This window comes from Lutra lutra, chromosome 10, assembly GCF_902655055.1.
Source record: "Lutra lutra chromosome 10, mLutLut1.2, whole genome shotgun sequence".
Lineage (NCBI taxonomy): Eukaryota > Metazoa > Chordata > Mammalia > Carnivora > Mustelidae > Lutra > Lutra lutra.
In genome coordinates, this window is record NC_062287.1 from 29317702 (window position 1) to 29345646 (window position 27945).

General features: G+C 43.2%; 2 protein-coding genes across 3 annotated transcripts in view; one reads left to right on the forward strand and one right to left on the reverse strand.

Moving 5' to 3' along the window:
* The window catches only part of JAM3 (junctional adhesion molecule 3), an 89457-nt gene extending 79491 nt beyond the window's left edge, over window positions 1-9966 (forward strand). Inside the window, exons 4-9 of the mRNA XM_047692970.1 lie at window positions 4584-4736; window positions 5237-5439; window positions 6413-6512; window positions 9139-9268; window positions 9360-9414; window positions 9716-9966. Coding sequence (XP_047548926.1) covers window positions 4584-4736; window positions 5237-5439; window positions 6413-6512; window positions 9139-9268; window positions 9360-9414; window positions 9716-9751 — 677 coding nt within the window. The 3' untranslated portion in view covers window positions 9752-9966. The remainder of the gene's footprint in view (window positions 1-4583; window positions 4737-5236; window positions 5440-6412; window positions 6513-9138; window positions 9269-9359; window positions 9415-9715) is intronic.
* A 3601-nt stretch (window positions 9967-13567) lies between these two features.
* The window catches only part of NCAPD3 (non-SMC condensin II complex subunit D3), a 73691-nt gene continuing 59313 nt past the window's right edge, over window positions 13568-27945 (reverse strand). For both annotated transcript variants that reach the window (XM_047693135.1, XM_047693136.1), the window contains 11 exons: window positions 27214-27351; window positions 26771-26904; window positions 26113-26312; window positions 23775-23885; window positions 21726-21863; window positions 20847-21013; window positions 20485-20624; window positions 19537-19614; window positions 14155-14226; window positions 14016-14076; window positions 13568-13925 (listed from right to left, as the gene is read on the reverse strand). In XM_047693135.1, the coding sequence (XP_047549091.1) occupies window positions 13817-13925; window positions 14016-14076; window positions 14155-14226; window positions 19537-19614; window positions 20485-20624; window positions 20847-21013; window positions 21726-21863; window positions 23775-23885; window positions 26113-26312; window positions 26771-26904; window positions 27214-27351 (1348 nt within the window). In that variant the 3' untranslated portion in view covers window positions 13568-13816. The remainder of the gene's footprint in view (window positions 13926-14015; window positions 14077-14154; window positions 14227-19536; window positions 19615-20484; window positions 20625-20846; window positions 21014-21725; window positions 21864-23774; window positions 23886-26112; window positions 26313-26770; window positions 26905-27213; window positions 27352-27945) is intronic.

Genomic DNA, 27945 nt, shown 5'->3' on the forward strand with positions numbered 1-27945 from the left:
CTCGGCTGCTTTGTAGAGGAGATTGGGAATGGGGAAAACTCAGAGCAGGGGTGCTAATTTAGATTGTTTTGCAGATGCCAGAAAGGAGCTGCTGATGGCCTGAGCTAAGATTGAGGCATTGTAGAGAGCAATGGGGAGGGATTGCTAGGAGCTGGCTGTGGCGAGGGAGGGAGGGAGAGAAATTATAGATGACATGCAGTGGTACCTTACCTTCATTCTGACAGGAGGGATGGGATGAACATGAGGGACAAATGCAATAGCTTCTAAGGGCTGGCTTTGGAGTTCTCAGAGAAACTGATAGTTGAGGCTTCAGAGAAGAGGAGAGATGTCGAAACAGCTAAATCTCAGTCTTCCTGCTTTGGGTCCCCAATATCATCAGGCTCTTAAAAATCTTTTGGGGACATCTGGGTGGCTCAATCAGTTAAGCATCTGCCTTCAACTCAGATCTGATCCCAGGGTCCTGGGATTGAGCACTGCTGCTCAGCAAGGAGTCTGCTTTTCCTTCTCCCTCCCCACTCCCCCTGCTTGTGCTCTCTCTCTCACACAAACAAATCTTTTTAAATATTTTGTTGTTTTTCTTCCTTCACCACTATGTCCCCCACCTTTTAATTTTGAAGAGATGGAAATGTTTTTTCCAAAAAACAAGTCCGGGTTCTCTGGCAGTTTAGGCTGCTGCTGATAAAGCCTGTACGTGCACTTGTGATCATCAGAGAAACTAGGTGGGAATTTTTTTTTTTTTTTTAGGTGAGAATTTTCATAAAGAACTTCCTGTTTGTAGGCACCTGGGTAGCTTGGTTGGTTAAATGACTGCCTTTGGGTCAGATCATGATCTGGGAATCCCAGGATCAAGTCCCACATTGGGCTCCCTGTTTAGTGGAGAGTCTCCTTCTCTCTGCCCCTCCCCCCTCTCATTCTCTCTCTCTCTCTCTCTCTCATTCTCTTTCTCTCTCAAATAAATAGGATCTTAAAAAAAGATTCTCTTTCTGGGATTTAAACACCTTACTCTTAGCCAGAGGGATGAGGAGGATATTTATACACAGAATATGAAGGCTGCAGGAAAATTTGAATCTTGCTTGGCCTCATCTCTTGCCTCAATTCAGGACTGTGCCAAAAACATCCTGATATATTTTTTTTTGATGCCTTTTTTTTTTTTTTTAAAGATTTTATTTATTTATTTGACACAGAGAGAGCACAAACAGGGACCAGCAGAGGGAGCTGCAGAGGGAGAGGGAAAAGCAGGCTCCCCACTGAGCAGGGAGCCTGATGTGGGGCTGGATCCCAGGACCCTGGGACCCTGGGATCATGCCCTAAACTGAAGGCAGACTTTAACTGGCTGAGCCATCCAGGCACCCCAATCCTGATAGATTTTTTTAAAACTTTATTGTTGAAGTATGGGTGATACACAGTGTTATATTAGGCTCGAGTGTATAACATAGTGATTAGACAAATCATACTCCATGCCCACTGCAAGAAGAGTAGTCGCCATACAACATTATTACAGTATTATTGACTCTATTTCCTCTGTCGTACTTTTTATCTCCATGATTTACTTATTTTATAACTGGAAGTTTGTTTCTCTTAATTTCCTCTTCACCTATTTTGCCCTGCCACCCACCCTCTCCCCTTTGGCAACCACCAGTTTGTTCTCTATATTTAGTAATCTGTCTCTGGCTTTTTTTGTTGTTTGGTTTGTGTTTTAGATCACACATATAAGTGAGATCATATGGTACTTGTCTTTCTGTCTGATCTCTCTTCACTTAGCATATATTCTCTAGGCCTGCTGATGTTGTCACAGATGGATAGATCTCATTCTTTTTTATAGTTGAGTAATATTCTCAATTATACACACACGTACACATATACCATATCTTTGATAGATTTGCTTACAGGGTAGAAATCTAATCCTCCACTAATGGCTACTGGATAACAACCTTCTTATTAGAAAATGCCTTTGCAAATGTTCATCTTTTGTCATAAGCATTTTTCTATTTTTATTATATTATGGTAAATCCTTCCTGTTCTTACCACCAGTCATCAGGTTTTAGTAATAATTATTTTCTATTTTTGTGTCCTTTTTTCCCCCTAATTCCTTCCCTTATTTGTCATTCTTTTTTTTTTTTTAAGATTTTATTTATTCATTTGACAGAGAGAGCACAAGCAGGGGGAACAGCAGGCAGAGGCAGAGGGAGAAGCAGGCTCCCCACTAAGCAGGGAGCCCAATGCAGGACTCAATCCCAGGACCCTGGGATCACAACCTGAGCTGAAGGCAGAAGCTCAACTGACTAAGCCACCCAGGCGCTCCTTTATTTGACATTCTTTAGGTTCTTCATGCTTCTTTGAAAGAGTTACCATCTTTTTATGCTTTGAAAGTTTTAAATATTGAGATATAGTTCATATAGCATAAAACTCACATTTTTTAAAGTGTATACTTCAGCAGTTGTTAGTATATTCAACAAAGATGTGCAACCCTCACTGCTATCAAATTCCGGAACACTTTTATCAACCCCAAAAGAAACTGCATATCCTTTGGCAGTGACTTACCTTCCACCGTGTCCCCACCTCCAGGCAACCACTAATCTACTTTGTCTCTATGTATTTGCCTATTCTGGACGCTTCATATAAATAGGATCATACAATATGTGGTCCTTGGTGACTAACCTCTTCCATTTAGCATATTATTTTCAAGGTTCATCCACGGTGTAGCATGTATCAGTACTTCATCCCATTTTATATGGTTGCATAATATTTCATTGTACGTAGGCCACTTTTTTTTAATCCATTTATCAGTTGATGTACACTTGGGTTATTTCCAGTTTTTGGGTGTTATCAATAATGTAGCTATGTATATTCATGTAAGCATAATGTTTTTTGTGTAAACAAGTTTTCATTATGGGATGGATAAATGACCAAAAGTACAATTGCTAGGTAATATGGTAGTTATATATAAACTATATTAGAACCTGTCAAACTATATTCCCAAGTGGCTGCACCATTTTACATTCTTTCAGCAGTGTTTTTCCCTATATCCTCACTAACATTTGTAATTGTCCATCCTTTTTTTTTTAAGATTTTATTTATTTATTTGAGAGAGAGAATGAGAGAGAGAGAGAGAGAGAGAGAGAGAGAGCATGAGAATGGGGAGGGTCAGAGGGAAAAGCAGACTCACCGCTGAGCAGGGAGCCTGACTTGGGACTCAGGATCATGACCTAAGCTGAAGGTAGACCAACTGAGCCACCCAGGTGCCCCTGTAATTGCCCACCTTTTCAATCTGGCCGTCCTAGTGGGTATGATGTGATACTTCATTGTGGTTTTGATTTGCATTTCCCTGGTGACTAATGATGCTGAGTATATTTTCATGTTCTTGGGGGCCATTTAATATACTTTCTTTGGAGAAATGTCCACTCAAATCCTTTGTCTATTTTTAATTAGGTTATTTGTCCATTTATTGTTGAGTTGCAAATTCCTTATATATTTGGACACTAGTTCTTTTTCCCAGATACATGATTTGCAGATACTTTCTCCCATTTAGTGGATTGTCTTTTCAAAACTTGAATGTGTTCTTTGAAGCAAAGAAGTTTTAAAATTTTTTATGAAAGTCCAGTGTGAGCCTTTTTTTTTTTTTATGCTTGTGGTCTTGGTGCCATTTCTAAAAAATTATTGCCTAATCCAAGGTCATGGTGATTTATATCTGTTTTTTCCTGAGAGCCATACTGTTAACTCTTTTTATTTTATTTTGAGTTTTATTTATTAGAGAGTGAGTGCTTGAGATATAGAGCACAAGCAGCAGGGAGGGACAGAAGGATAGGGACAAGCAGACTCCCCACTGAGACTCCCCCCCAGCAGCACTGGGATCATGGCCTGAGGCCTGATGAAGGTCTTAACTGACTTAAGCCACAGCTTAACTGACTGAGCCACTAGGAGCCCCCATACTGTTAACTCTTAGAGGAAAGTCTTTGTTGTATAGTGTGAGGTAGGAGTCCAGCCTCATTCTTTTGAATGTGGATATCCAGTTGTCCTAGCACCATTTATGAATACTGATTGTTTTTTTCATGTTGCTTGTTTGATTTTTTTTTTTCCTCTTTTAATGGGGAATCCTGGCTAGGAATGATGAGAATGAAATGAGGTCCGTGCTTGCTTGCTTGCTTGCTTATTTATTTATTTATTATTTTTAAAAGATTTTTATTTGTCAGAGAGAAAGCATGAGCAGGTTGCAGGGGAGACGTGGAGGCAGAAGGAGAAGCAGGCTCCCTGCTGAGCAGGCAGCCCGATAGCAGAACTCGATCCCAGGACCCTGGGATCATGACCTGAGCTGAAGGCAGATACTTAACTGACTGAGCCACCTAGGCGTCCCAAGGTCCCTGCTTTAACAACAGAGACACATGTAATGAGTCCTCTTACACACCAGGTACGATTTTGGTGCTCAGTGTCCTTAGTTTACCTCTCTTTTACAGGAGCAGAAGGAGAAGCCAGTCAGCAGTGTCCTTACTGAGGCATTAAATGCTAGCCCCAGAAGCCACCTTCTTCACAGGTGACAAAGATGTCTTTAAACAGTCTTTTTGTGTTCTGCATCTTCTTTTCTGTAGGAGATTTGGCAGGTCGTGCAGAACTATTGGGGAAAACCTCTCTAAGGATCTGGAATGTGACCCGGACAGACTCAGCCCTTTATCGCTGTGAGGTGGTTGCTCGAAACGACCGGAAAGAAATTGATGAGATTGTCATTGAGTTAACTGTTCAAGGTAGGAACTCACATGAAGTTAAAAATATGTTCCCCCTTTTAGACCTCATGAATCTGTCATAAAATAAAAAAGGTTGGGGAGGCGGAAAAATAAATAAAAATAAAAATAAATAAAAGAGATTAGCTCTTTCTTTCTTTCCAGAGGTATATCCCTGAGGGTATCTCAGGCCTTAGGGGGCAGGCGGTTGTAGGAGCTCGGACTGCCTGAGTTGGGATAGAAGGCGAGAAGGGAGGTGGAGCTCCAGCCACTATCCCCAACCAGCTGTAGGAAGTGCTCCTCAGGAGGTGCGGGCATTAGAAATGCACTGTGGGTTATACATGGGGGTGAGCTGTGTGTGGGGCAGATGCCATGGCAGATCCAAGCCCGTGGGCGTGACATGGCTATGGCAGTGGTGCATCCCCTGGCTGGTTTTCCTTTTTTGTGAGCAGGTTTATTATGGGCTTTCAGAAGAATCAATCCATGTGGCTGATTTGAAACCCCAACTCGAATTTCTTCCACAGTGAAGCCAGTCCCTCCTGTGTGCAGAGTCCCGAAGGCTGTACCTGTAGGCAAGACGGCCACATTGCACTGCCAGGAGAGTGAGGGCTACCCCCGGCCGTACTACAGCTGGTACCGCAATGATGTGCCGCTGCCCACAGACTCCAGAGCCAATCCTAGATTCCGAAATTCCTCTTTTCTCTTAAACTCTGAAACAGGCACTCTGGTAAGATCTCTTCTTGGACGTGAGGATAGAAGAAATGTCTTTGTTGAGGAAGGGATATTTATGGTGGGAAGAGCACTTACTAGGAAAAACAATAAACTTTATAAGACAGGAACTAAAAACCTATAATGTTGGGGATTCTGTGGGAAAAATGAACCCTCCCTCCTTTATATAAGCAAGTAAGTTCTAAAAGGATTAAAATAAAGGAAGGGAAACTTGTAAAATAAAGGTGATTGTGTAGGTCTATTAAAGAAATATAATGGATGGGTGATGTTAGGGTCCTGATGTGAATAACCACCTGTAATGAGACAGGGAAACTGGATTACGGGTGGAATATTCGATGTTAAGGAATTGTTCATTGCTTTAGGTACAATAAGGTACTATAGTTATAATCTGAAGAAGTCCTTGTCTTTTAGAGTTGCATGCTGAAATTTTTATGGATAAAATGTGTCTAGAATTTTCTTCAAAATAACCCAGTGATGGTAGTGGAAAGTGGTTAGGGGGCAAGATGCAGTTAGATTGGTCATGTATAGCAGACACACTGCCCTCCGCAGCAGCATCTCAGCGGGGCTTTCCTACAGCCAGCCCTCCTGATCCTTGGCGTATTTCACTATACGTCGTAACAAGCCAGGTTATATAAAATCCTCTGTATTTGTATTGCCCAAGTGTTGCTGAGAAACAATCCTTATTCTTATCTTCACATTGCATTCTGAATGTTGCTTTGATATCTCCAAAAATCTGAGGGGATCTCATTGTTCAGGAGCTCTTGGGCAAGACTGCTGGGGAAGAATATCAGGAAAGAACCTGACAGTGCAGGAAACTGAAAGGAAGCCAAGAGCAAATGAGATATTTTACTGAGCTCTGGACTTAGCACCTTGTTGGGAGGCGGGGGTGGCGGAGCATAGTGATGTCTTCAGTCCACAGAGGTCTGCCCTGTTGATTGGTCTCATGATTTACTTGTAATTTACTGATATAGGTTTTCAATGCTGTTCACAAGGAGGACTCTGGGCAGTATTACTGCATCGCTTCCAATGATGCAGGCTCAGCCAGATGTGAGGAGCAGGAGATGGAAGTCTGTGAGTTACTTTTTGAAACTATTTCATCTGAAGACTGGCAAGTGGATAGAACATTTTTAATTTAATATTGGACCATCAGTTTAGACAACTGGTCTCCTTTCTTCTGGAGATGACTAAATTCACCAAAACCCATCCGGGTACATTGAAAGGAAAGATGAGAAAGTTCTGAGTAACAGCTAAGTGACTAATAAGTGGTTACTTGAAATATGTTTATCTCCTCAAAATAGACTTTCTGGAGTCTTCTGGTGTTGCGAACATAGCTAATCATGTCACTTTAAACTGAGTTTTTTGTTTTTTTTTTTTTTTAATTTTTAAAGATTTTATTTATTTGACAGAGAGAGCAAGCCAGAGAGCACAAGTGAGGAAGAAAAGCAGAGGGAGATGGAGAAGCAGGCTCCCCGCTGAGCAGGGAGCCTGATGCAGGGCTCTAGGGTACTGGGATTATGAAATGAGCTGAAGGCAGCCACTTAACCAACTGAGCCTCCCAGGTGCCCCTTAACTCCACTTCTGAGATGTAAGCATCTGATTCTTGATCTTAGCTCAGGTCTTCATCTCAGGGTCATGAGTTCAAGCCCTGTGTTGGGCTCCATGCTGGGCATGGAGCCTACTTAAAATAAATAAATATATGGATAGATGGATGGATAGATAGAAAAAATTACTTGATTTCTTTGGTAATTGATAAGATCAAAACATAATGTCACGTAAAGTCTCCAGAAATTTATCCAGTTATAACCATTTTGTGGTAAGCTGACAGCCAGAGGTTTAGCCTCAGTAACTTTACCATGCATGTTCTGTGATGATGCCATCTCTAGGGCGCTGGTTCTAAAGGAGAGGTGTTGAAGGCAGGATGGGGCAGATGGAGCATGTCACATTCACAGTCACCTGGGGAGCTATCTCAGCCCCTCCCTCCTTCCTGAGTATAACTGACCCCAGAGCAGTGTTTTCCAAGCTTGCCAGATTATGAGAATCCTTTGCACTGTTTCATGTACAGATTCCAAGGCCCCACCCCAGGCTTATGGACTTAGTCCTTAGGGGAGGTCTGGAAATGTCTGTGTGTCAAACAGAATTCCAGGGGATTCTTGTCATCTGTCAAATTCAGGAAACTGCTCCAGGGCAGGAGGAAGACTCTTGGACTTTGCCCCAGACCTACTGAATCTCTCTCTAGTGATAGAGCTTGGGAATTGACATTTTAAAGTTAAAATTCCAATTTTTATTTATTTTTTTTAATTTTATATTTTTAACATTATTTTTTTTTAAAGATTTTATTTATTTATTTGACAGACAGAGATCACAGGTAAGCAGAGAGGCAGGTAGAGAGAGAGAGGGGGGAAAGCAGTCTCTCTCTTGAGCAGAGAGCCGGACGTGGGGCTTGATCCCAGGACCCTGGGATCATGACCTGAGCCAAATACAGAGGCTTTAACCCACTGAGCCACCCAGGCACCCCAAAATTCCAATTTTTAAATGCACACTCACATTTGAAACCCCTGCATTAAGATAAGGGAGAATTTAACAACTTCCAAGTTAGCTAGCTTATGTTGCTATATCGCTTGCATGTTTTCCATTGCATTTTTGTCTGTATGGAGGAAACAGCCCCAGTGCCCCACACTGATGTGGACTGGGGCACCTTTGCCCGGTATAGAGAAATGGGAAGAGAGGGTCAAGGGCTTTCCTCCAAGAGGCTTGTAGATATGAGGCAATGCAGCTGAGAGTGAAAGGTCATGTTCCCACCTCATATTTTTACTTTTCAGTCCTGTGCAACACTAGTTCTTTTCCCCCAAATAATGCACAGCAAAGGAAATCCGTGGGAATTAGGAATTTTTTCTTTGGGATTCCTGGCTCCTTAATTCTGTCTCTATAAAGTGAAACAATTTTCTCCATTAATAATATTTTTAGGGATTTAGCCAGAAGGTTGTAAAGCCTTTTTAAAAATGCTAAGCCCCTCTTAAAGATTTTTTTAAAAATTTATTTATTTGACAGAGAGATTGAGATCACAAGTAGGAAGAGAGGCAGGCAGGGGGGCGGGGAAGCAGGCTCCCTGCTGAGCAGAGAGCCTGATGTGGGGCTTGATCCCAGGACCCTGAGATCATGACCTGAGCTGAAGGCAGAGGCTTAACCCACTGAGCCACCCAGATGCCCCCTAAGTCCCTTTTAATACCGGATTAAGTATAACAGCATTTGAACTGTGGAGGTCTCAGTATTTTTTACAAGTGAGAGCAGGGGTCTGGGGTCCTGTATGTTCTGGGCTAAAAGAGTTGAAGTGGGGACACCTGGATGGCTCAGTGGGTTAAAGCCTCTGCCTTTGGCTCAGGTCATGATCCCAGAATCCTGGTATCAAACCCCCACATCGGGCTCCTTGCTTGGCAGGAAGGTTGCTTTTCCCTCTCCCAGTCCCCCTGCTTGTGTTCCCTCTCTCACTGTGTCCCCTCTCTCGCTGTGTCTCTGTCAAATAAATAAAAATCTTAAAAAAAAAAAAAGTTGAAGTGGTCTCACTCTGCTCTTCTGGCTGGAGTAGGCATGACAGGGCAGTTGTGGGAAGTGGAAGGATGCAAAAAAGAAGTGGGGTTAAGGACTTTTCTAAGACCAGATAGTGTGTATCTTCTCTTCCCTTAATCCCTCTTTTTTCCAGATGACCTGAACATCGGTGGTATTATTGGGGGAATCCTGGTGGTCCTTGCTGTACTGGTCCTGATCACTGTGGGCATCTGCTGTGCGTACAGACGGGGTTACTTCATCAATAATAAGCAGAATGGCGAAAAGTGAGCCTGTCTTCTTAAGTGACCAAACCAAAGTTTAAGTTGGCATTACATGAAAAATCAGTCATTGAAGCCCTCTTTCTTTCTTTTTCAGTTATAAGAGTCCGGGGAAGTCAGATGGAGTGAACTATATCAGGACAGATGAGGAGGTAAGGAAAGGAGTGAGGCAACAGAGCAGACATTGATTAGGAAACCTAGTAATCGAAGTGTTTCCAGAAAAAATGGCATTCGTCCTTGGAAACCTTCCCAATGCAGGGTTTTTACACACTGGCATTCAGTTTACAGGTTCTAGTAGTAGATGTTACCTTTGAAGAAGGGTTTCATTTGATTTGTTTTGCCATAAGTTTCTTCGGGGAAATGGGGATTAGATCTAGCTTCCACTTTCCCTCTCCCACTTGGGCCCCTGGGTTTGTCAAGGATGGCCGTTTCTAACCTGTGTTGGCCTTGCAGGGCGACTTCAGACACAAATCATCATTTGTGATCTGAAATATGATGGTGTGGCTGAGAGAGCACATGCAAATACCTCTACCAGAAACTCCTATCAAGACCATCCCGGGAGCCAAGTGCACTTGGACAGAGCTAGACACTTGCGCAAAAGCTTTTTGTTTTGGCCAAAGTTGACCGCTACCCCTTTCTTACTTTTTAACATGCCACATGAATAAAAGAATTTTCCTCGAGATGGGCATAGTCATCACAAGGGGGAAAAAAAACCACACAACTGTATTTCTCTGAGGCGGATTCCCAGTCTGTTTCTGGCCTGGCTCCCACCTGAGCGTTAAGGTGAGCGGAAAGCTCTTGCTCACAGAGGCCGGGCTGGGCACTGTGGCCTGCGAAGCCAGTTTATTTGCCGCTCACTTACATCAGCTCAGGTGAGTCCTGTGTGTGGGGCCATCAGGCAGCCACGTAGCACCAGCATTGCAGGGGTGCGACACCCTGCAGCTGCAGAGTTTGAACAGTGAACCCAGAAAAGAGGCGTTTTATGTGATGGTCTTGTTTCACAGCTGCCCACAGCCAGCACTGCAGATTCTTCTTGAAGGTTTTGTTGATCAGTATTTTAGTGTCCATCTTGGAAAATCTATTTGGATCAGAATTTTATAAAAACAGCCCAAATCAGGAAGGTAAATTGCTTGTCCATGTGGGGGTGGGTGGGTAATATTTACATACAAACCTTCATCTTGGGCAAAATCTGAAATGGTACTGAAATAATGCTCTGCTTTTCTATGGGTGTTTATTTTATAAAATTTTACATTCTAAATTTTTGCTAAAGATGTATTTTGGTTATTGAAAGGAAAATTCTATTTAAACTGTAAATATGTTGTCATACAGTGTTAAATACCTATTTTTTTAAAAAAAATTTTCAACTTAAGGTAGGAGTTCCAAGCTACTAGTGTTAAATTGGAAAATACCAATAATTAAAAGAGTATTTTAACCCCAAAAAAATCCTCTCGAGGAAGCTTACTGGAACATTCCTTTTTCCCCACATAAGTTTCAGCATTTTTCACAAGATAACTACATTTCACAAGATAAATACATAAGATCATTGTTACTTAGGAAACTTTTTTAAAAATCCAATTGAATAATGTCAGAATCTGTTTTCATCTCTCCAGAAGAAAATGTAAGCTCTAAGGTTGGCTTTGAACAGTCTCTTCCTAGATTACTCAGACTACCTAAGTCCAGAGACACCACCCATAAGTGGTTGGATGTACCTGTGAAACCATGTTAGCCCACCCCCGGGCTTGAGTTCTGCACCACGCTCTAAGTTGATATTGGCTACTAACTTTGAAGGCTAGCCAGCATGTGCACTGCCATCTTTATTGGCCTGACAGTGGCTTTGTGTGCTGATTAAGCTTTATATTTATAGTGTTGGACAGTTAGTTGTAAGGTGGACATTTCAAGAAGGGTGGGTGTCTTCCCTGTGGTATCCCAGCCTTTGGATCCCCTGTGACAGAGCTCTTTGTTTGTGGATGGCTCCTGAAACAAAGCAGCCTCTGCTGTTTGGTCTTAAAATTCATTTTACTTATTTGTGTAGTTCATAAGATTGTCCAGGGCCAAAGGCCGTTCTAAAAACTACAATAATGTTTTTTAAGAAAATGAATTCCACTCTTCCTCTTTGCCATGAAGAAAGCACAGAGACACCACAGGTTGTGTCTCACTTCACAATAAACCCATTGTGTGGTGGCGGCGAGGCCATCCCTTTGAAGAACATCAGGTATTGCAGCCAGAGCAGAAAGCCTGATGGTAAGGAAAGCAAAATGTCTGAATCAAAGGCCATTTTCTGATTTTTTTTATTTTAAAGTCTTTATCTACCCAAGACACTGCTGCTCACTGGGTGTGGGACATTAGAAACATCATTCAAAAGCCTTTGTTCTTCAAGAGCAGATGTTCTTCACCTTAGATACATTGCTGTGTTAAACTCATGATGTGAAGCTGTTTGAAGAGGGAGCTTCTCAGAAGAGTGCCTCCAGTCCCAGTGCCTCCAGTGTGTTTGAAGGATGGTTTTTATCCAGAAGGATAGAGTCATCTTGGGATTAAACTTCCAGTGTCTTAATTTTTTATACTTGGAGGGTTTTTTTTTAATTGAATACTTGAGACTTATGTTGACTTTTCTTTTTTAAGTTCTGTGAATACTCTGCCATGGGGTATTTGGCAGAAGTGGTGGGCAACTCTTCATAATTGCTTAATGGTACCCATCTTCTTTTGCGTTTGTGTCTTGAATGCTTAGACTTAAGATATCCCTTCATCCTCACCCCATCTTGGTAGAAAGGGATAGTGTCCCTGTTCTCTAATTGTTGGGGAGCAACACTCTAGCTGCCATCTTGGTTGTCCAAGTGATAGGATGGCCTTGTTGACTCCCTTCTTGTGACCACAACACCTCCTATCCTAGTGCCATGTGAACTGGGTCTGACAGAAGTGAGTATGGAGTCTGGGAAGTTGTTGCCTAATACTGTAAAAATGTAGACAGAAAAGGAACATTCATGTGTTTTTAAGATGTGAATGTGACTGAAGACTCGAAGCTTCTATAAGGCTACTGTGGCCTCTGGTGTGGCTGTTGCTGTACATAGACGTTGCAGACTTGTACTAACACATCTATAAGTTGGTATTTGTTAAACCTCATTTATAAAAGCTTTTAAAAAAATCAACTTTGTCTCATTATTTCTCCTCCTTATATGCTCTTATGTTGAGTTTACCTCATCTTCCTAGCATTTTGTTAGGAAGGTACACTTAAAATGGCACAATCCCAGGTTTCAAAAGAGGCTGCCATCAATTACCATCTACTTGATTTGGAGATAACTGTCCTTAGTCAAGAGCAGCTTTGTGACTCTCTCTGCCAATGACATCTCCATGTGTGTCACCATTCATATATGGGAGGACTGTAGAATAGACACAATGCACAATGACATTCTACCCCTCAAATCCAACTACCACATTTATACTAAAAAAAATATCAACACCGTAACCCTCTAATTTTGCTTCTATAGTACTGGGATTAAAAAGGGAATGGACTGAATTTTTTCCCCAGTCTTGAATAAAACATGAATGTACACGTGTTTTAAGGTTACCTAACGGTATCAGCAGAAGACACCAAGACCTTCCCCCTTTATGGGAGCAGTCTTTGTGGACTGTTAACACAAACCAGCATTAGTGCATGCCACACATAGGTGGAACTTTCAGGAGCCAGCCCATGTTTACATTTGAAGACAGATGTGTTCTATTAGGAGGCAGACAGCTTCTGTCAGGGGACAGAAGCAGAGGGACAGATGAGCTGAACCTTAAAGACAAAGGGAGTCATTTTTTTTTCCTAAAAGAAAAGTTGGGTTTTTTTCTTTTTCTTTCTTTCTTTTTTTTTTTTTTTAAACAACAGACATTTATTTCTCACAGTTCTTGAGGCAGGGAGGGTTTTATTATTCTTAAACACTTAATGTGAATCAAAATGACTACCAGTAAAAGCCCTGTTCTAAAAGTAGAAATATTCTATTAAATAACCAGAAGGCTATATTTATGCTTAACCTTTATTATCCCATTTTATAAAGCTGTACACTTTAAAAACCTGCAATTTATAAATAAGAATAAAAAAAATAATTACAATGAAAATTTCATCATTAGATACAGGAAACTACTGTACTATAGGGAATTCTGACCATATAACAAACAGAGCCTTCATTTATATAAAAGAAAGCTGATCTGTTGAGTTCCTTAAAGACCAGAGTATGCTTTATCAGAATGAACATGATACTTTCAAATGGAGTAAAATTAGAATATTAAATAGCTAAGGCAGTTCTATATTTTATATATATATATATATATATATATATATATATATATATATATATATATATGTTTTTTTTACAACATATTGCCTAAAGAGAAATGTAAAAGGTTGGCCAGCTACACAGATAAACAGAGTGCTGGAGTCACAAGAAAAAACTCTGGTATCACACAGTAAAAGTCTCCCTCACCCTGGGAGTGAGGGAGGTGGATTCTGCCTTTCCACAGGCAGGAGACAACATCTCCTTAGAGCTCTTGCCTCCCGGATACTCCTGAATGACTGTTTCAGTTGGCTGTTTTCAGGGGTGTCTTTCTGAGTGACCTCCTGCTAGGGGCTGGGTTATCTTTATTTCTGGCCGGGGACTTCACATTCCACTGCTGAGGCTGTGGCGGCCTAGGGAAAGGAAAAAGACAATCATTCTGGAACTAAAGATAAAACCCTGACACAAACATTTAACTCAAAAGGAATTCTTGGTAAACTTACGGTTTATCAGGAAGCGATAAACATAAAATGTCATTTCCTTGACACTGGGCTTCAATTTTCTCTGAAAGGGAGTCAGACACAAATTCAGATTTCCCAGAACTCAAAAGCGGCTAATAAATCTGACAGGAAAGGAACTTGCCTTTGACTGAAGGTGTCCGTGGTGTGCCTATGTAGCTGACTCCTAATCCAAATGTGACATCATTGATGGTCCCTGGGTAAATACGGGGAAAACAACACCATTAACAAAAAGCCAGTAGGAGACAGACCTACATAAAGTCACCTGCGCAAGGTCAGTCATGGAACTTCTGCTACAGTTTTACTCAGTCACTTGTATCAATCTCTAAGCACTGTCAAATCTAAATCCAGGGGCCCTGTCAGGCCCAATTTTACCTTTTTGTGGGACTCTCCTCCTGGACACTCATCCCACCCATGGTCTCCTGGCTCCTTCCACCTCTGACTACTCCCTCAGATGGCTCTGTGGCCCCTGCATTCCCACTGCCCACTGCCTCTGGCTTCTTACCCACCCCACATCTCCAGTTACTGCCAACACACCAGTGACTCCATTCAGCTCTAGCCTCTCTTGGGAGTCCTGCATTTCCTAGTGTCCCTCACTGCACTCCCTGAAAACACTTGGCCACCTCGTTACCCCCACTTCTCAGCACATTCCTTCTGAATCTCCTATCAATAGACTGTCCAAGTCAGAACTGTCAGGCATGAGAGGCTCCTTCTCCACACCTAATCACTAACTGGTTACATTTGCCTTCCTCCTATCTCCCCCTCCTCCCATTGCCTCCTCTCCTCCTCACTTGATGTCTGCTCCTCTCACCCTGACTTAGCTTAGTGGTCTCCACCCATGGCCTCCTCTTCTTTCAGTTCTCCCCTAGGAGGCAGGGAGCAGAGTGTAGGAACAGACCTGAATCAGACTTGATCTGAATACTGGCTCAGGGTCTTACTGAATTACTCTAAAAACCTCAAGTTTTTTTTTTTTTTCTTTTTTTCTTAAGATTTTATTTGACACAGAGCAAGATCACAAGTAGGCAGAGAGGCAGGCAGAGAGAGAGAGGGAAGCAGGCTCCCTGCTGAGCAGAAAGCCCTGATGCGGGGCTTGATCCTAGGACCCTGAGATCATGACCTGAGCTGAAGGCAGAGGCTTAACCCACTGAGCCATCCAGGTGCTCCAAAACCTCAGGTTTCTTTAGCTCCAAAATGAGATACAGATGTACTCACCTCAGGGGAGTTGTAGGGATTAAAAAGATTATTTATGTTAAGTCCTTAACAGAGGACTTGGGACAAGGTAAGTGCTGAATAAAGGTTATTACTATTGTAATTTATTAGCTGTTACTCCCTATGTCACTAGAGTTAAGTTTAAAGATATAGTGAGGTAAACTGCTCCGCTTAAGGGTCTTGCCAGCTCAGTGTTCTAGGGGAAGGCCTAAAATCCAGCCCGTTTGAGCTGGACAGACCCACCTTTGTGTAAGCCGGCCCCCAGCCATCCTTAGGCTGCATTCCCACACACAGGCCACCATGTCCGATCATCACGGTTCTCTTCCTGGCCCTGGTCTGGGAGTGCAGTTCTACCTGGAGTGCTTCCCTCATCTCATCTGAGTGCTTCCCTCATCTGACTACCATGCCAGTCCTTTGAGATCTGGGAGGCGATCCATCTCCCAGGGACTTGCTCCCTACTTTGTGTCTTGTACCGCTCTACAGGAGCTATCACACATTTGTCAGGAATAGAACAAGGCTCAACACCGGCCGCTGACTGTTCTGTCAGAGCCTTCATGCCTTCCAAGAACACGTGTGCTATAAACCTTCTCCCCTACACTGTGGCCTTGTTAAGAGTACTGATTAGATCTTTCTGGTCTGTTTTAAAGTCCACAGTGCATCTGCAGTGCTATGTGCCCACGAACAACTTAAGCTACATTAGCTGCTAAGAGACCAGTATTTTCATAACGTGTGTTGGAGGGGATGTGGAGAAAGGGGAACCCTCTTACACTGTTGGTGGGAATGCAAGTTGGTGCAGCCACTTTGGAGAACAGTGTGGAGATTCCTCAAGAAATTAAAAATAGAGCTTCCCTATGACCCTGCCATTGCACTACTGGGTATTTACCCCAAAGATACAGATGTAGTGAAAAGGGCCACCTGTACCCCAATGTTCATAGCAGCAATGGCCACAGTCACCAAACTGTGGAAAGAACCAAAATGCCCTTCAACGGACGAATGGATAAGGAAGATGTGGTCCATATACACTATGGAGTATTATGCCTCCATCAGAAAGGATGAATACCCAACTTTTGTAGCAACATGGACGGGACTGGACGAGATTATGCTGAGTGAAATAAGTCAAGCAGAGAAAGTCAATTATATCATATGGTTTCACTTATTTGTGGAGCATAAGAAATAACACGGAGGACATGGAGAGAAGGGAGTTGGGGGAAATTGGAGGGGGAGATGAACCATGAGACTATGGACTCTGAAAAACAATTTGAGGGTTTTGAAGGGGCAGGGTTTGGGAGGTCGGGTAAGCCTGGTGGTGGGTATTATGGAGGGCGCGTATTGCGTGGAACACTGGGTGTGGTACATAAACAATGAATTCTGGTACACTGAGAAGAAATTTGAGAGACCAGTATTTTCATCATGCTGCCACTCAAATAGCTCAGTTGTGCTTATTCCTGTTTCTGGGAGGTCTCTCCTTGTGCTGCAGTTCAAACTCCCCGTCCCCACATATACATTCCTTTTCTGGTCTGGAAGCCTGAGCACATCCAGGCAATAGGTCTCCAAACTTGGCAAAGGCAGCTATGTGGTAGCTCTCAGATCCCCTGTGCACTTTGTAAGGACTTGCAACCAAAGGCAGGAGCATCTCTGCTGCCTGAGTGACAGCAATAAGAGGAACTTGCTAAACCTGCACGGATTTTCAGTTAAGAACTAGCTCTGAAAAGGACTAATTTACATTTAGCAAAGCCCCTCTGCTCATGCTGAATACCACTGGTGTGCCAGGACAGTGGAACTGGCTAGCATTTTTCCTCCTACCTTCTTAGAGCTGAGACCACTTCTTGACAGTCACCCCACCTAAGAGTTGTCAATAGAATGTGTATTTATAAACCACAGAGAAAACAGAACTGAGTGCTTTTACATGATCTGATAATTCTCCCAGGAAGGAGAGCTAATAGGAGACCCTTCTTCAAGCATTCCTTCCTGGTTCAGAATAAGGAAAGATGGCCACGAATTTTATATTCAAGAGCCTAGAGAGAGAAAAAGTAGTCTGTTGACCTGGGGTCACCTGACAGTCTTATTTTCAGTGCAAAGATGGCTCCATGCATGCACATTCAAGCAGTATTAATGCAGCATGCCAGGCTTCACAGCTGAGGAACTCAGGCTGCTAGGAAACCAACCAAAGACTGGAATCAGGGACTCCTGGGGATCAACAAAACTAAAATGAGATGCATTCGCCCCATTTCTGCAGCATATGGTTTCTAATGCCAAAATAGAAGCACTCTTGAACCAGGAACAAAGAACATACAAAAAATTTGTCTGTTTCAAAGGGTTGAATTTTTCACATATATAATATTACACCTGTTCAATATAGAGGAAACCCAAATTACAGCTTTTAATGACAAAAGCAGTCATGATTCAGTTGTCATCTAAGGAGATGTGGGGGAGGAATTCTGTTCATCTGTTAATCCCCCTTAAAAGGAGGACCTGATGGGCGCCTGAGTGGCTCAGAGGGTTAAGCCTCTGCCTTCGGCTCAGGTCATGATCTCAGGGTCCTAGGATCAAACCCCGCATCAGACTCTCCGCTCAGCAGGGAGCCTCCCCCCACCCCTCTCTGCCTGTCTCTCTGCCTACTTGTGATCTCTCTGTCAAATAAATAAATAAAATCTAAAAATAAAAAAATAAAAAAAAAAAGGACTTGATGGAAATTCTCTACAACCCAGTAAATACTCTAACAGATCACAGCATCACAGGTCATAGAACTGCCCAGCAACTAGCCAGAACACACTAGGTAGGTGCTCAATAAATTTGTATGACTGAATGTACAACTAAATAAATTTGTATGACTGAATGTACAACTAAATGAATGGCTTGCTCCTGGGCTGCACCATAATCAAACAGAAGAACACTTTAACATGTTCTCATCTTGCAGTCATGCCCAAGAGCAGCACTGGGAGAGCAAAGGCTGTAGAAGGACATAGGAATTGCAATCAGGAGACTTGACTTCAGGTCCCAGCTCTGCCATTTGTCCCATCACTTAACTCATTAACATCTGTTTCACTCCTCCCATGTTCCAGGCACTGTGGCAGGCACAGTGGGTACAGTGAAGAGTAAAACAGCTTATAAACTGCAAGGACAGGTGAAGCAGTACAGCTGACCCTGAACAATGAGGGAGTTGGAGCTGCCAACCCCACCAACAGTTGAAAATCTGTGTATAACTTTTAACTGCCCCCAAAGTTAACTACCAATAGCCTACTGTTGGCCAGAAGGAAGCCTTACCAGTAATATCAATAGTTGACTAATGCATATTTTGTATGTTATATGCATCACATGCTGTATTCTTACAATAAAGTAAGCTGATCAGAAAATGCTATTAAGATGAACAATTTACGGTGCTGCACTGTAAACAATCCGCGCATAAGTGGACCTGTGCAGTTCAAACCCGTGCTGTTCAAGGGGTCCTCTGTGTCTGGAGGTGTGGTGAGTACTGCTGCTGGAGGGTAAAGCAGCGAACACCAGGGAAAGGGAAGTTGTAGATGAGGACATGGTGCATGAATGCCCCGTGGCAAGCAAGAGCAGGTGTATGCAGGACTTTGAGAACCCGGCCCAGGAGTGGCGGAGAGAGGAAGGGGGAGGTTAAGAGGGAAGAGGCAGGAGGCACACTGAGACATGCTGTGGACAGTAAGAAGTTATAAAACAAGGTAATAGGAAAAAAATCCTCTATACTTCTAACTCACCTTGACTTGGAAATAATAGGAAATAACAGAAGATTAGAAAAACCACCCAATGGGAGTGAGAAGACAGAGGTTCTCGACACAGCTGGTGGGGGGTCCTCAATAGGCCACTGAACCCAAAGGCTCAGCTTGGCTCTGGAGCTGGCCTTGATGACATCCATGTAGCATGCCAGCATCAACATGTGACAGCTACAAAGCAGGGCTGCCCGAGGCAGGCAGGAGTGCCCAAGTGCTGGCTCTAGAATGGCAAGCATGGTGCTGCCAAGGGAAGTTGTACCTCAGCCTCCCCGTCTGTCAAACAGGGATCCTCACGGATGGCTGGGAGTTTAACTGAGTTCATGCCTGTGAAAGCACTTAGAAGAGCGCTTGACTTACATTCAGCTAGTTGCTGGGCTGTTGAGTTACAATTATCATCAGACACCATGTGACAAGGCACCACAGTGTTGTTGACCACAGGGAGTGCCTTCATCTAGTACAAGACCTTTCTTTCAAGAGAAGGAGTCTTACTGCAGCTCCCACAGACACACAGTGGCTGAGGAGAGACTTAGCAGAAGCTGGCTTGTCACAGGAGTACTTACTCTCGGGAGTACTGATCGCTCGTTTAGTTACGTGGTCCACAGCTCCACTGGACTCCTGCTCCAGGCTGTAGGAGTTTGCTAGGACAAAACAGGGAAGTTTTAGCTGTCCAAAAAAACCCCCAACATGATTAGCAAGATCTATGATAAAGTTAATATCCCAAATAAAGTGTTCTTATAATGAATTCAGAAAGATATCAAAAAAATTATAAACATGAGAAACAATGCCCATTTTCAGTAGGATTCAAAGAAAAGGAAATTAAAACCATCACCAGTTTTGATCTATAAAGCTTGGCAAAGAAGAAAGGAAATTGTTAGACCAATGTTTCGAAGTAGGAAAACAGACACCGGTGCACCACTGGCTCCCATCAATGTACAACCACAGGGAATTACAGAAGGCAACCTGAGCAAAAGCTTTAAAAATATCCATGGCCTCTGAGTGCTGGGAATCAATTCTAAAGATTATATACTTTATTGTGACATTACTTCAAAGAATTGAAAAACACCTATATTTCCAAGAAGAGGGTAATAGTAAATAGGTTTTCAGTACTTTCACAAGATAGAATGCCACGAAGCCACAGGGAGAAAAGTTAGGAAAGAAAAGTTCATGAGCAAATGTTCACTATTATTGTCAGTATGTGTAGGGAAGTAGATTACAAACCAAAAATGCTCGGTAAGATTACAACTTTATAAATAAGGCCAAACGCATGTGTGTGGGGAGTAGAAAGATGGGGAAAATGAACACTAATGGATGAGTTTTCCACTTTACTCTCTTTTCCAAATCTCTTCTTACCCAGAATCCCAAATGCCCAAAGTTGTTTATTTTAAAGATAAGAAAACAGAAACCATTTAGAAAAGGATGAGAGGGAGGCCTATTCATCTGTAACCTCCCGGTGTCTGAGATGCAAAACCCAGCACTTCTTTCAGCCCCTGGAGCCACTTGGGGCTTACCACGATTGCACATTTTGTCCAGGCTTTGAGAGCTTAATGGGAATGGCAACGCTCCTGTGCTCCGACTCCGGTGCCTGCTATTGGACTCCACAGCTTTCTTGACAGAATTCAGGATTGCGATGGTGCTCAGGGACATGGGCCTGTAGAGGAAAACATGCCACAGACACTCGGAGAGGAGGAGGGTGAAAATGATGGAGTCACCACCCTCTGCCTCTCAGATGCACCCTCAACCACACATTGCAAATCTGAAGGAGAGGAGCCTGGAGGAAGTGTTCATGAAACACCCAGTGGGGAAGGCACAGACATCATGGAGAATGTGGTGAGAGGCAGTCTGCCCCATTCCTGATGCACCAGCTCCATACCTGCCTTTGGGCATGAACCTCTTCAATAGCCCAGCCTCAAGGGAAGGAGACAGAGGTGGTGCTTGGCCAGCAGCCGCCCTGGGTGGTGAGGGCTGGGTAGCAGCAGCAGGCACAGTGGCACCTTCCTGGCCAACAAGAGCTGGCATTACTTCCGAACTCGGGGCAACCTGTCAGAGAACAGAAATAAAGACTACCTACTGAAACTTTTTTTTTTTTTTTAAATGGAAACTTTACATGCCCTGAGCAAGTCCAGAAGTAATTTATTTTAAAACCATGTCAGCCCTGGGCAAGTAGAACTTTCTCTTCAGAAAGTTATGGCAGATGCTATGGCATTAAAGAGAAAAAGGATTAAGTTAGTTTTCCTTCATCAGTTTTTAATGCAGCAGATCTATCTGGATTTCTCAGAGAAGTGACCACACTTTGTCTGAAAGCTTACTAGAAATACCCCAAGCAACATTTTGTCCTGAACAGGGGCACACGGGGAGCAGGACCACAAACAAAGTGAGACACCTAGTGGGATCTAGTTAGCTATGATCACTAGAATCACACATTAAATAACCCAACCACCAGCTTGCTTTTTGGGCATTCACACATGGCCCCCAAGTATTACTAGGATGACTTTCCAGAAAAATTCATGCGGCCTGGCCATGAGGGAAGGGAAGCCTCTCTGATCAAATAACCTGTGTGGCACACGTGGCAAAGGAACACAAAGCGATCCACAACCGGCAACCCAAAAGGTCTTGTTCCAACCAACCGCGGCTCCTATGTGGGTTTCAAGAAGCACTGGGAAAGCTGGCAGTGGAAGGCAGACTGGAGAGGAGGGTCACATGCTACTTGTGGTCTTTGTGTCCCCCGGGCCCTGTAAGCCACCCCACTCACATCTGCTTGTCCCGCCAGCTCCTGCTCCTGCGCTAGCTGCTCGTTGTACTTCTTGATGTCATATTCAAGTTCTGATGCCAGCTGCTTGTCTAATGCAAAGAAATCCTTTATTTCATCACGGTAATCCTGCATCACCTCCTAAAACAGACCCAGAGGCATCTTTTAGTGTTTTCTTGAATAAATACATAAGCTCTGCAACACAACCTGATAAGTATTAACAGGAATAATAAGATGTGTTTTGTTGAGAGCAGACTTATTTCTAGTACATCAACCAACAAGTAACATGATGGTATTGTCCTGGGAAATGCCAATTACACTCGTATTGACCACAAAAGCCAGTAAGCATGACTTGAGAGATTAACTATCAGTTCTGATCTCTTAGGGAGCGTCCTGTCTAACCACCACTCAACAGGCAGTTTCCCAGGATCCTGATGAGGAAGAAAGAAAACAGAATCACACAATCTGAGCCTAAAGCAGATCTTATACAAGGGCACAGGCCTGCCACTAATAAGCTACCCCTTATCCATTCCTGAAAGTAGGGATGGGGATAGTGATGTAGCTAGGTGATCAGGCTTCGCTCTGGGTCACTACCAGTTTAAAGGCTTCTGAGGTGTCACTGAGGCAGGTCCTTTAGCAATTCAAGTCAGAGGTTAGATGGGCAGGTGATCTATGGCACCGTCCTGGCTCTGACAGGACCTCTGAAGCAAGTTACAGGAAGCTGTGCAGTCTAAAAGTTGCTCATCTGTCTACACTAGCTTTCTCAGAGGACTGCAACTCTAGCTCTAATCCCATTGTTCTGTCTTCCTCTGAAGATAGGACAGAAGAGCTTTCATCATACAAGGCTAAGAACATTCTCAGGCCTTACAGGGAGATGTCAGGGACCAGGCCTTTTTGCTAAAAGGAAGAAACCATTTCATCTAACAGTATCAGAGGGAGAAGATTTATTGCAGCCCTACCTGCAAGGGAAGTCCTAACAAAAGGTAGGAAATCTATGAACACTTCCAGGTACCATGAAGAGAGGGCTGCACAGGCTGGGGGAGAGGACGGCTGGAGCTGCTTTCACAGAAGGCTGCCAATGCACGAACACTGTACTGCTCAAATAAGGCAACTGTGTGGCCATCCTCTGGGCGTGTGCTCAGAAACAGGGGATACTGATTGTTCATAAGCCTTTAAGTAATTTATTGAGGATCTAAACTCTTTTTTTCCCTCTCAGAGCTTTAAAACAGTCAGGGCAATAAAAGCATAAGAATGACTGGAAGTTCTCATTTTGTCCACACAATGAGCCTATCTTTCCTACCTTAACTTCCTTTAGTTTAAAGAGCTATTTGAAGAATTTACATTAAATGTAATTTGGTTGTAGCCCTTATTGAAAAAAAATTTTTTAGCATTTCTTGAGGAAGAAAATAGCATTGTGTAAACAGAGAAAGGAAAAAAAAAAAAAGTTCCATTTATTTCTGATAGAAAAATTTTACCAGAAAGGTCGGGGTGCCTCATTTATGTCTGCACAGCAGTTCTACATATTCTGAGTGCTTAGACCATTTTTCATGGCCTCGGATGCCACCAGTGATGGTGGCCCAGCCCCCATCAGTGCGCCCCAAACCCACTGTTATTTCCTGATGTGGAGACAGCATTAAAGGCAAACATCCCCAAACTGAACATGATGCCCAATTTCACTTTATCCCTCCCCAGAATGACTAAGATGAAGGCTTAGTACTTGACCCCAGTTGAGAAAGCCTTCAAAACTGAATCTCCAAACTGGCATCAAGGACACACAGACTCAGCACAGTGAGTCAGCCCTTCATAAACTCAACAGCATGAAAAAGGCAAGAACCAGCTTCTGTGGAACCTATGGTCAAACACTCTCTCTGTTCTCCCCAACAGTCAAAGGCCTGTTTGGCTGGTCTAATTCTAAAAAAATATAAAGCTGGTTTTGTAGCATTCTGAGTTCCTGTGTTCACTGACCAACTACACCATCATAACTGTGTCAGATCCTGAGTAATGAGCTAGAGGCAGGAGACAGAGTCCACAAAGCACAAAGTCATCTTTTACCCTGAGATAGGTCATGAGTTCCCGCAAAGCTGGGATCTTATTTTTCTCTAGTACGGTCTTCAGGGAGATGATTATTGGAATAATATTTTCTATAAAATTCTTCTTCTGAACCTGTAGAAACACAAACAAAGGCATGTTTTAGATGGATAAAGTTCTGAGACAAAGGCTTCTCCACCTAGCTCCTTCTGCATGGCCGAGCTATATAGTACTACAAAGGCTTCTTGTTTATCTTTTATTATGATGCTAGGAACTCTAGCACCTTTGTCCTGGAGACTTTATAAGCATTACCTCAAAATACTCAGAAGGCTTTGTGAAGTAGGAAGGGGGCAAATGCTATTCTTATTTTCTAAACAAGAAACAGGAATTAGAAATAGGATGAATAACTTGACAATAAGCTCTAAACCTCTAAACAAACCCATCTTGGATCCAGTCAATTCTTCTACTCGGCATCCTCCCTTTGGAATAAAAATGAGTTCACTTCTGGCTACTCAAAAGGGACATTTTGTATTCCTGCTGTGAAATGACAAATGGTTGAGAATGTCTAAGCATGAAAGAGTCAGTGTTATATTTCTCTCTTTTTGTGTGTATAACTTCGCACACATTTAGAAAAGGTTTATGTATTTATATAGTACCTGATTTGACCATGCCTTCATATTTTTACCATGAATCATCACTAACCATAGGTATCTTCTAATAAATCTCTTAGAATTAAAAATAATCATTATAGTAGCCAACATATGTAGAAAGATTTATCCTTCTGGATTTGGAAAGTATTCTTTTTCTTCTTATTTAAAGTCACTAGTATATGTTCCTTGCTTGTAAATCACCATTTCTAAAAAGGCTTATCAGTTCCTGAAATAGAACTTCAATCGGTAGAGAAATAAACACTTTAATAAATATGAGTCTGAGCAGATGGTAAGTATAGGGATGGCCTTAAAATGTGGTTTAAATGCATTCAACTCAATAAATATTATCAAATGCCTTCTTTGTACCAGACACAAAGTTAACCTGTGGGGATGTAAACATGAAGCCAAGAATTCTTGCCTTCAAGCTACTTCTAGACCAGTCTGTGTGCTCTGATGTATGACATGGTGTGACAAGTGGCAGGATGGTGAGCAACTTACAAAAGAGAGATGCCTACGTAGGCAGGTGAATCTTTTGAAAAGACGTAGGAATGTGGCAGCAGGAAATGAGGACAGGGTGGGAGAGGCCCTGCGGGCGGGCAGACAGTGTGCAAAGGCAAACAGCAGGAGCACACACCTCCCACTTGAGGAACCAACAGGGGCCTGGAATAGAGGGGTCAGGGAGGAGAGCATGGAGACGGGAGGCGCAGGGGTAGTATGGATACCCAAGAGTTCCATGTGCCTGGGAGAATAATAAGGATTTTATTCAGAAGATGATAGGAAGCCACCAAACTACAGACTAAAAGTAGCAGTGGTGAGGTATAAATTATATGCAATAAAATTTACCCATGTTAAGTGAACAGTTTGACGCATCTGACAACAGTATAGAGTAACCAATACCACAATCTGCGTAATCACCTGTAATCCATCACTCTGAAAGTTCCCTGCTGCCCTCTGCAGCCAATCTTCCTCTAGTCTCTTTTAAGCAGGAGAATAAAATGATCAAATTTGTCCTTAAGAAAAACTGCTGGGGCAGCAAGGTGGTACACAGCCTGAACCAGAAAGAAACTAGAAACACAAAGGGTGTTGAGTGAGGAAACCACTGGGAATGGCACCAGTTTAAATAAGTGAAGAATGGGTGAGAGAGATGGGTTTGTGAGATAAAATGGACAGCATCTAGGGACACACTGGATGGCATCAAGGTCTATTTCTTTAGGGTCCAAAGCTCTCAGGACTCAAGTGGGAAATACAACCTAGTGATCAAGCCTAGTTTAAGAACTGGACCCTGGTGAGGACTATGGCCATTAAGTGCCATTCTAAATTAGTCTGATCCCAATTTGGATACTCTGGCCAAAGGAAGCATGCACTTGGCATGCCAGACTCCAGACTGGGGTGGTACTGGGTTACAACTTGGTAGATAATGGTTTCCCCACATTAAAGACAGTGAGAGAAGAGACAACGAGGAAGAAGAAAAGAGGAGTAACTCAGTTTTGACAGAGGAAGTCTGAGATGCCTGTGGCACATCGAAGCAGACAAATGGGATGGGCTCAGGCCATGAGAGAAGGTAGAGCTAGAAACAGAGGCAGAATCATCATCACTAGGGTAAGTGTTAAGGCCATGGGTGAGAATAAAAGTGAGGTAGACCGCCAGGATTCAAGGGGTGGACGGAGGAACACAGGAGTATAACCAGGCCCATTTACGGAATGACAACTCACTTGCGAGATGAGCCTCTTCTGAGCTTCCTGCATGACTGCACTGGCCAAGGCTGTGTCGTCTTCTTCTAAAAGGAGGTCCTTATCTGCTTTAGATCTCATGGCCAAAAGCTTGATCTCCTTTGAGCTGAGGACCTCAAATGTATCTGAGAGCAATTCACTGGCTTCCATGTCCAGGGGCAGGATGCCATCAGCAAAGGATGCTGAGAAAAGAGCACAAAAGATCAGCTTCTGAGAAATAGTCCAGCCCCAGGGGGGAAGGGTATCCCACACAGCTATGAGGGCCCACCTTGGCTTCGAGGGGGGTCTGCATGGGCACAGCTGATATCAAAGAAGGAAAAAAACGGGGTCTTCCCATAATATCAGGGTCTCATTTGCTACAGATCTGCTGAGCCATTAGCCACAAGGCATTTCATTTTTTTTTTTTTTTTTTTTTTATTTGACAGAGAGAGAGAGATCACAAGTAGACAGAGAGGCAGGCAGAGAGAGAGGAGGGAAGCAGGCCCCCTGCTGAGCAGAGAGCCTGATGTGGGGCTCGATCCCAGGACCCTGAGATCATGACCTGAGCTGAAGGCAGAGGCTTTAACCTGCTGAGCCACCCAGGTGCCCCAAGGCATTTCATTTTTAAATATACATTTTATCCCAAACACATGAGGCCTACCCAAAATACTAAGACAGATTTTAGAAGTGATATTGAATCGCTGTTCATCTGTGAAGTGTTCCAGAAGAAATTTGTAGATTTTCATTCGTTTCTGCTTATTTGTCTTTCCCTTCAGTGAAAACAGCCGCTTCTCTCTATGGTGAAACAGGACAATTTTACCACATCACATGGACAAGGGTACAAGGGTACAATTTCAACAGCAGTTTGCAGCATCCTAAAAGTTGTCTACCCAAGGTGTAAGTGCACAGATCAGAGGACCATGCTTCCTGGAGGCACTTCCCTCAGGACACTATCACAGGGCAAACTGTCTCAGGTCACTTTGCCCAGAGAGGGCAGGCCCACCACACAGAGTGCTGGGGCCGGGGTCTGTGCCTCATCACTTGTACAAAGCAGCTGCCCACCTCCCACTGTTTTGCCTAGCCCTTCCAGAGAGCTCCACTGACCTCTCTGACTGGGGAAACTTGTTATACTTCTCATGCTTCTCGTAGTTATTGAAGTGGAAGATACATTCAATGAAGTGCTGGAAGAACATGACAGGGTTCCTCTTCAGTAACAGGTGAGCCAGGCAAAACTCCCCAAAACTATAGAGAAGAGGAGAGAAAAGAGAAAGAAAGAGACCCAATTCCTGTTTGCAGACAGCCTCTCAAATTACACCAAAAACACAGGTGCCGGGGGAAGCTATGAATAAGGGAAAGGGATACAAAATCTATCCCAATACACAACTTCATTCAGACCAAAAGCAAGATACAAATTTAGCTTCTTTTGTCTGTCCTTGCTCAAGAGCATAAAGGCTTTTTCTACCTGGATTCCTTTCAAAATTCTAACAAGGTGTTATTATTCAGCTATATTTCAAATGCAGGAAAACAACCAACCAACCCCAAACTGCTCTTCAAGTAGAATTCTGTGGTCCTTATAGCTGATGCGACAACAAACCACCACCTGAAAATGAACACTTGGCTTCCCCCACTTCAGCTTGAGGTGTGTTGTCCACAATAATGAACAAAAACCAACTTTTGTAATTGGGACTTCTTCAAGAACTGGGGTTAGTTATAAGAGCCTCAAAGTTTGGGTCAGCACAGACAGTGAAGCACTCTCACTGAGCCTTGACCCATCAGCAAGCCCCAGGCACTCTCCTTTCTCCTGTGGCCCCAAACCTAGAAGAGGCATCTGACATG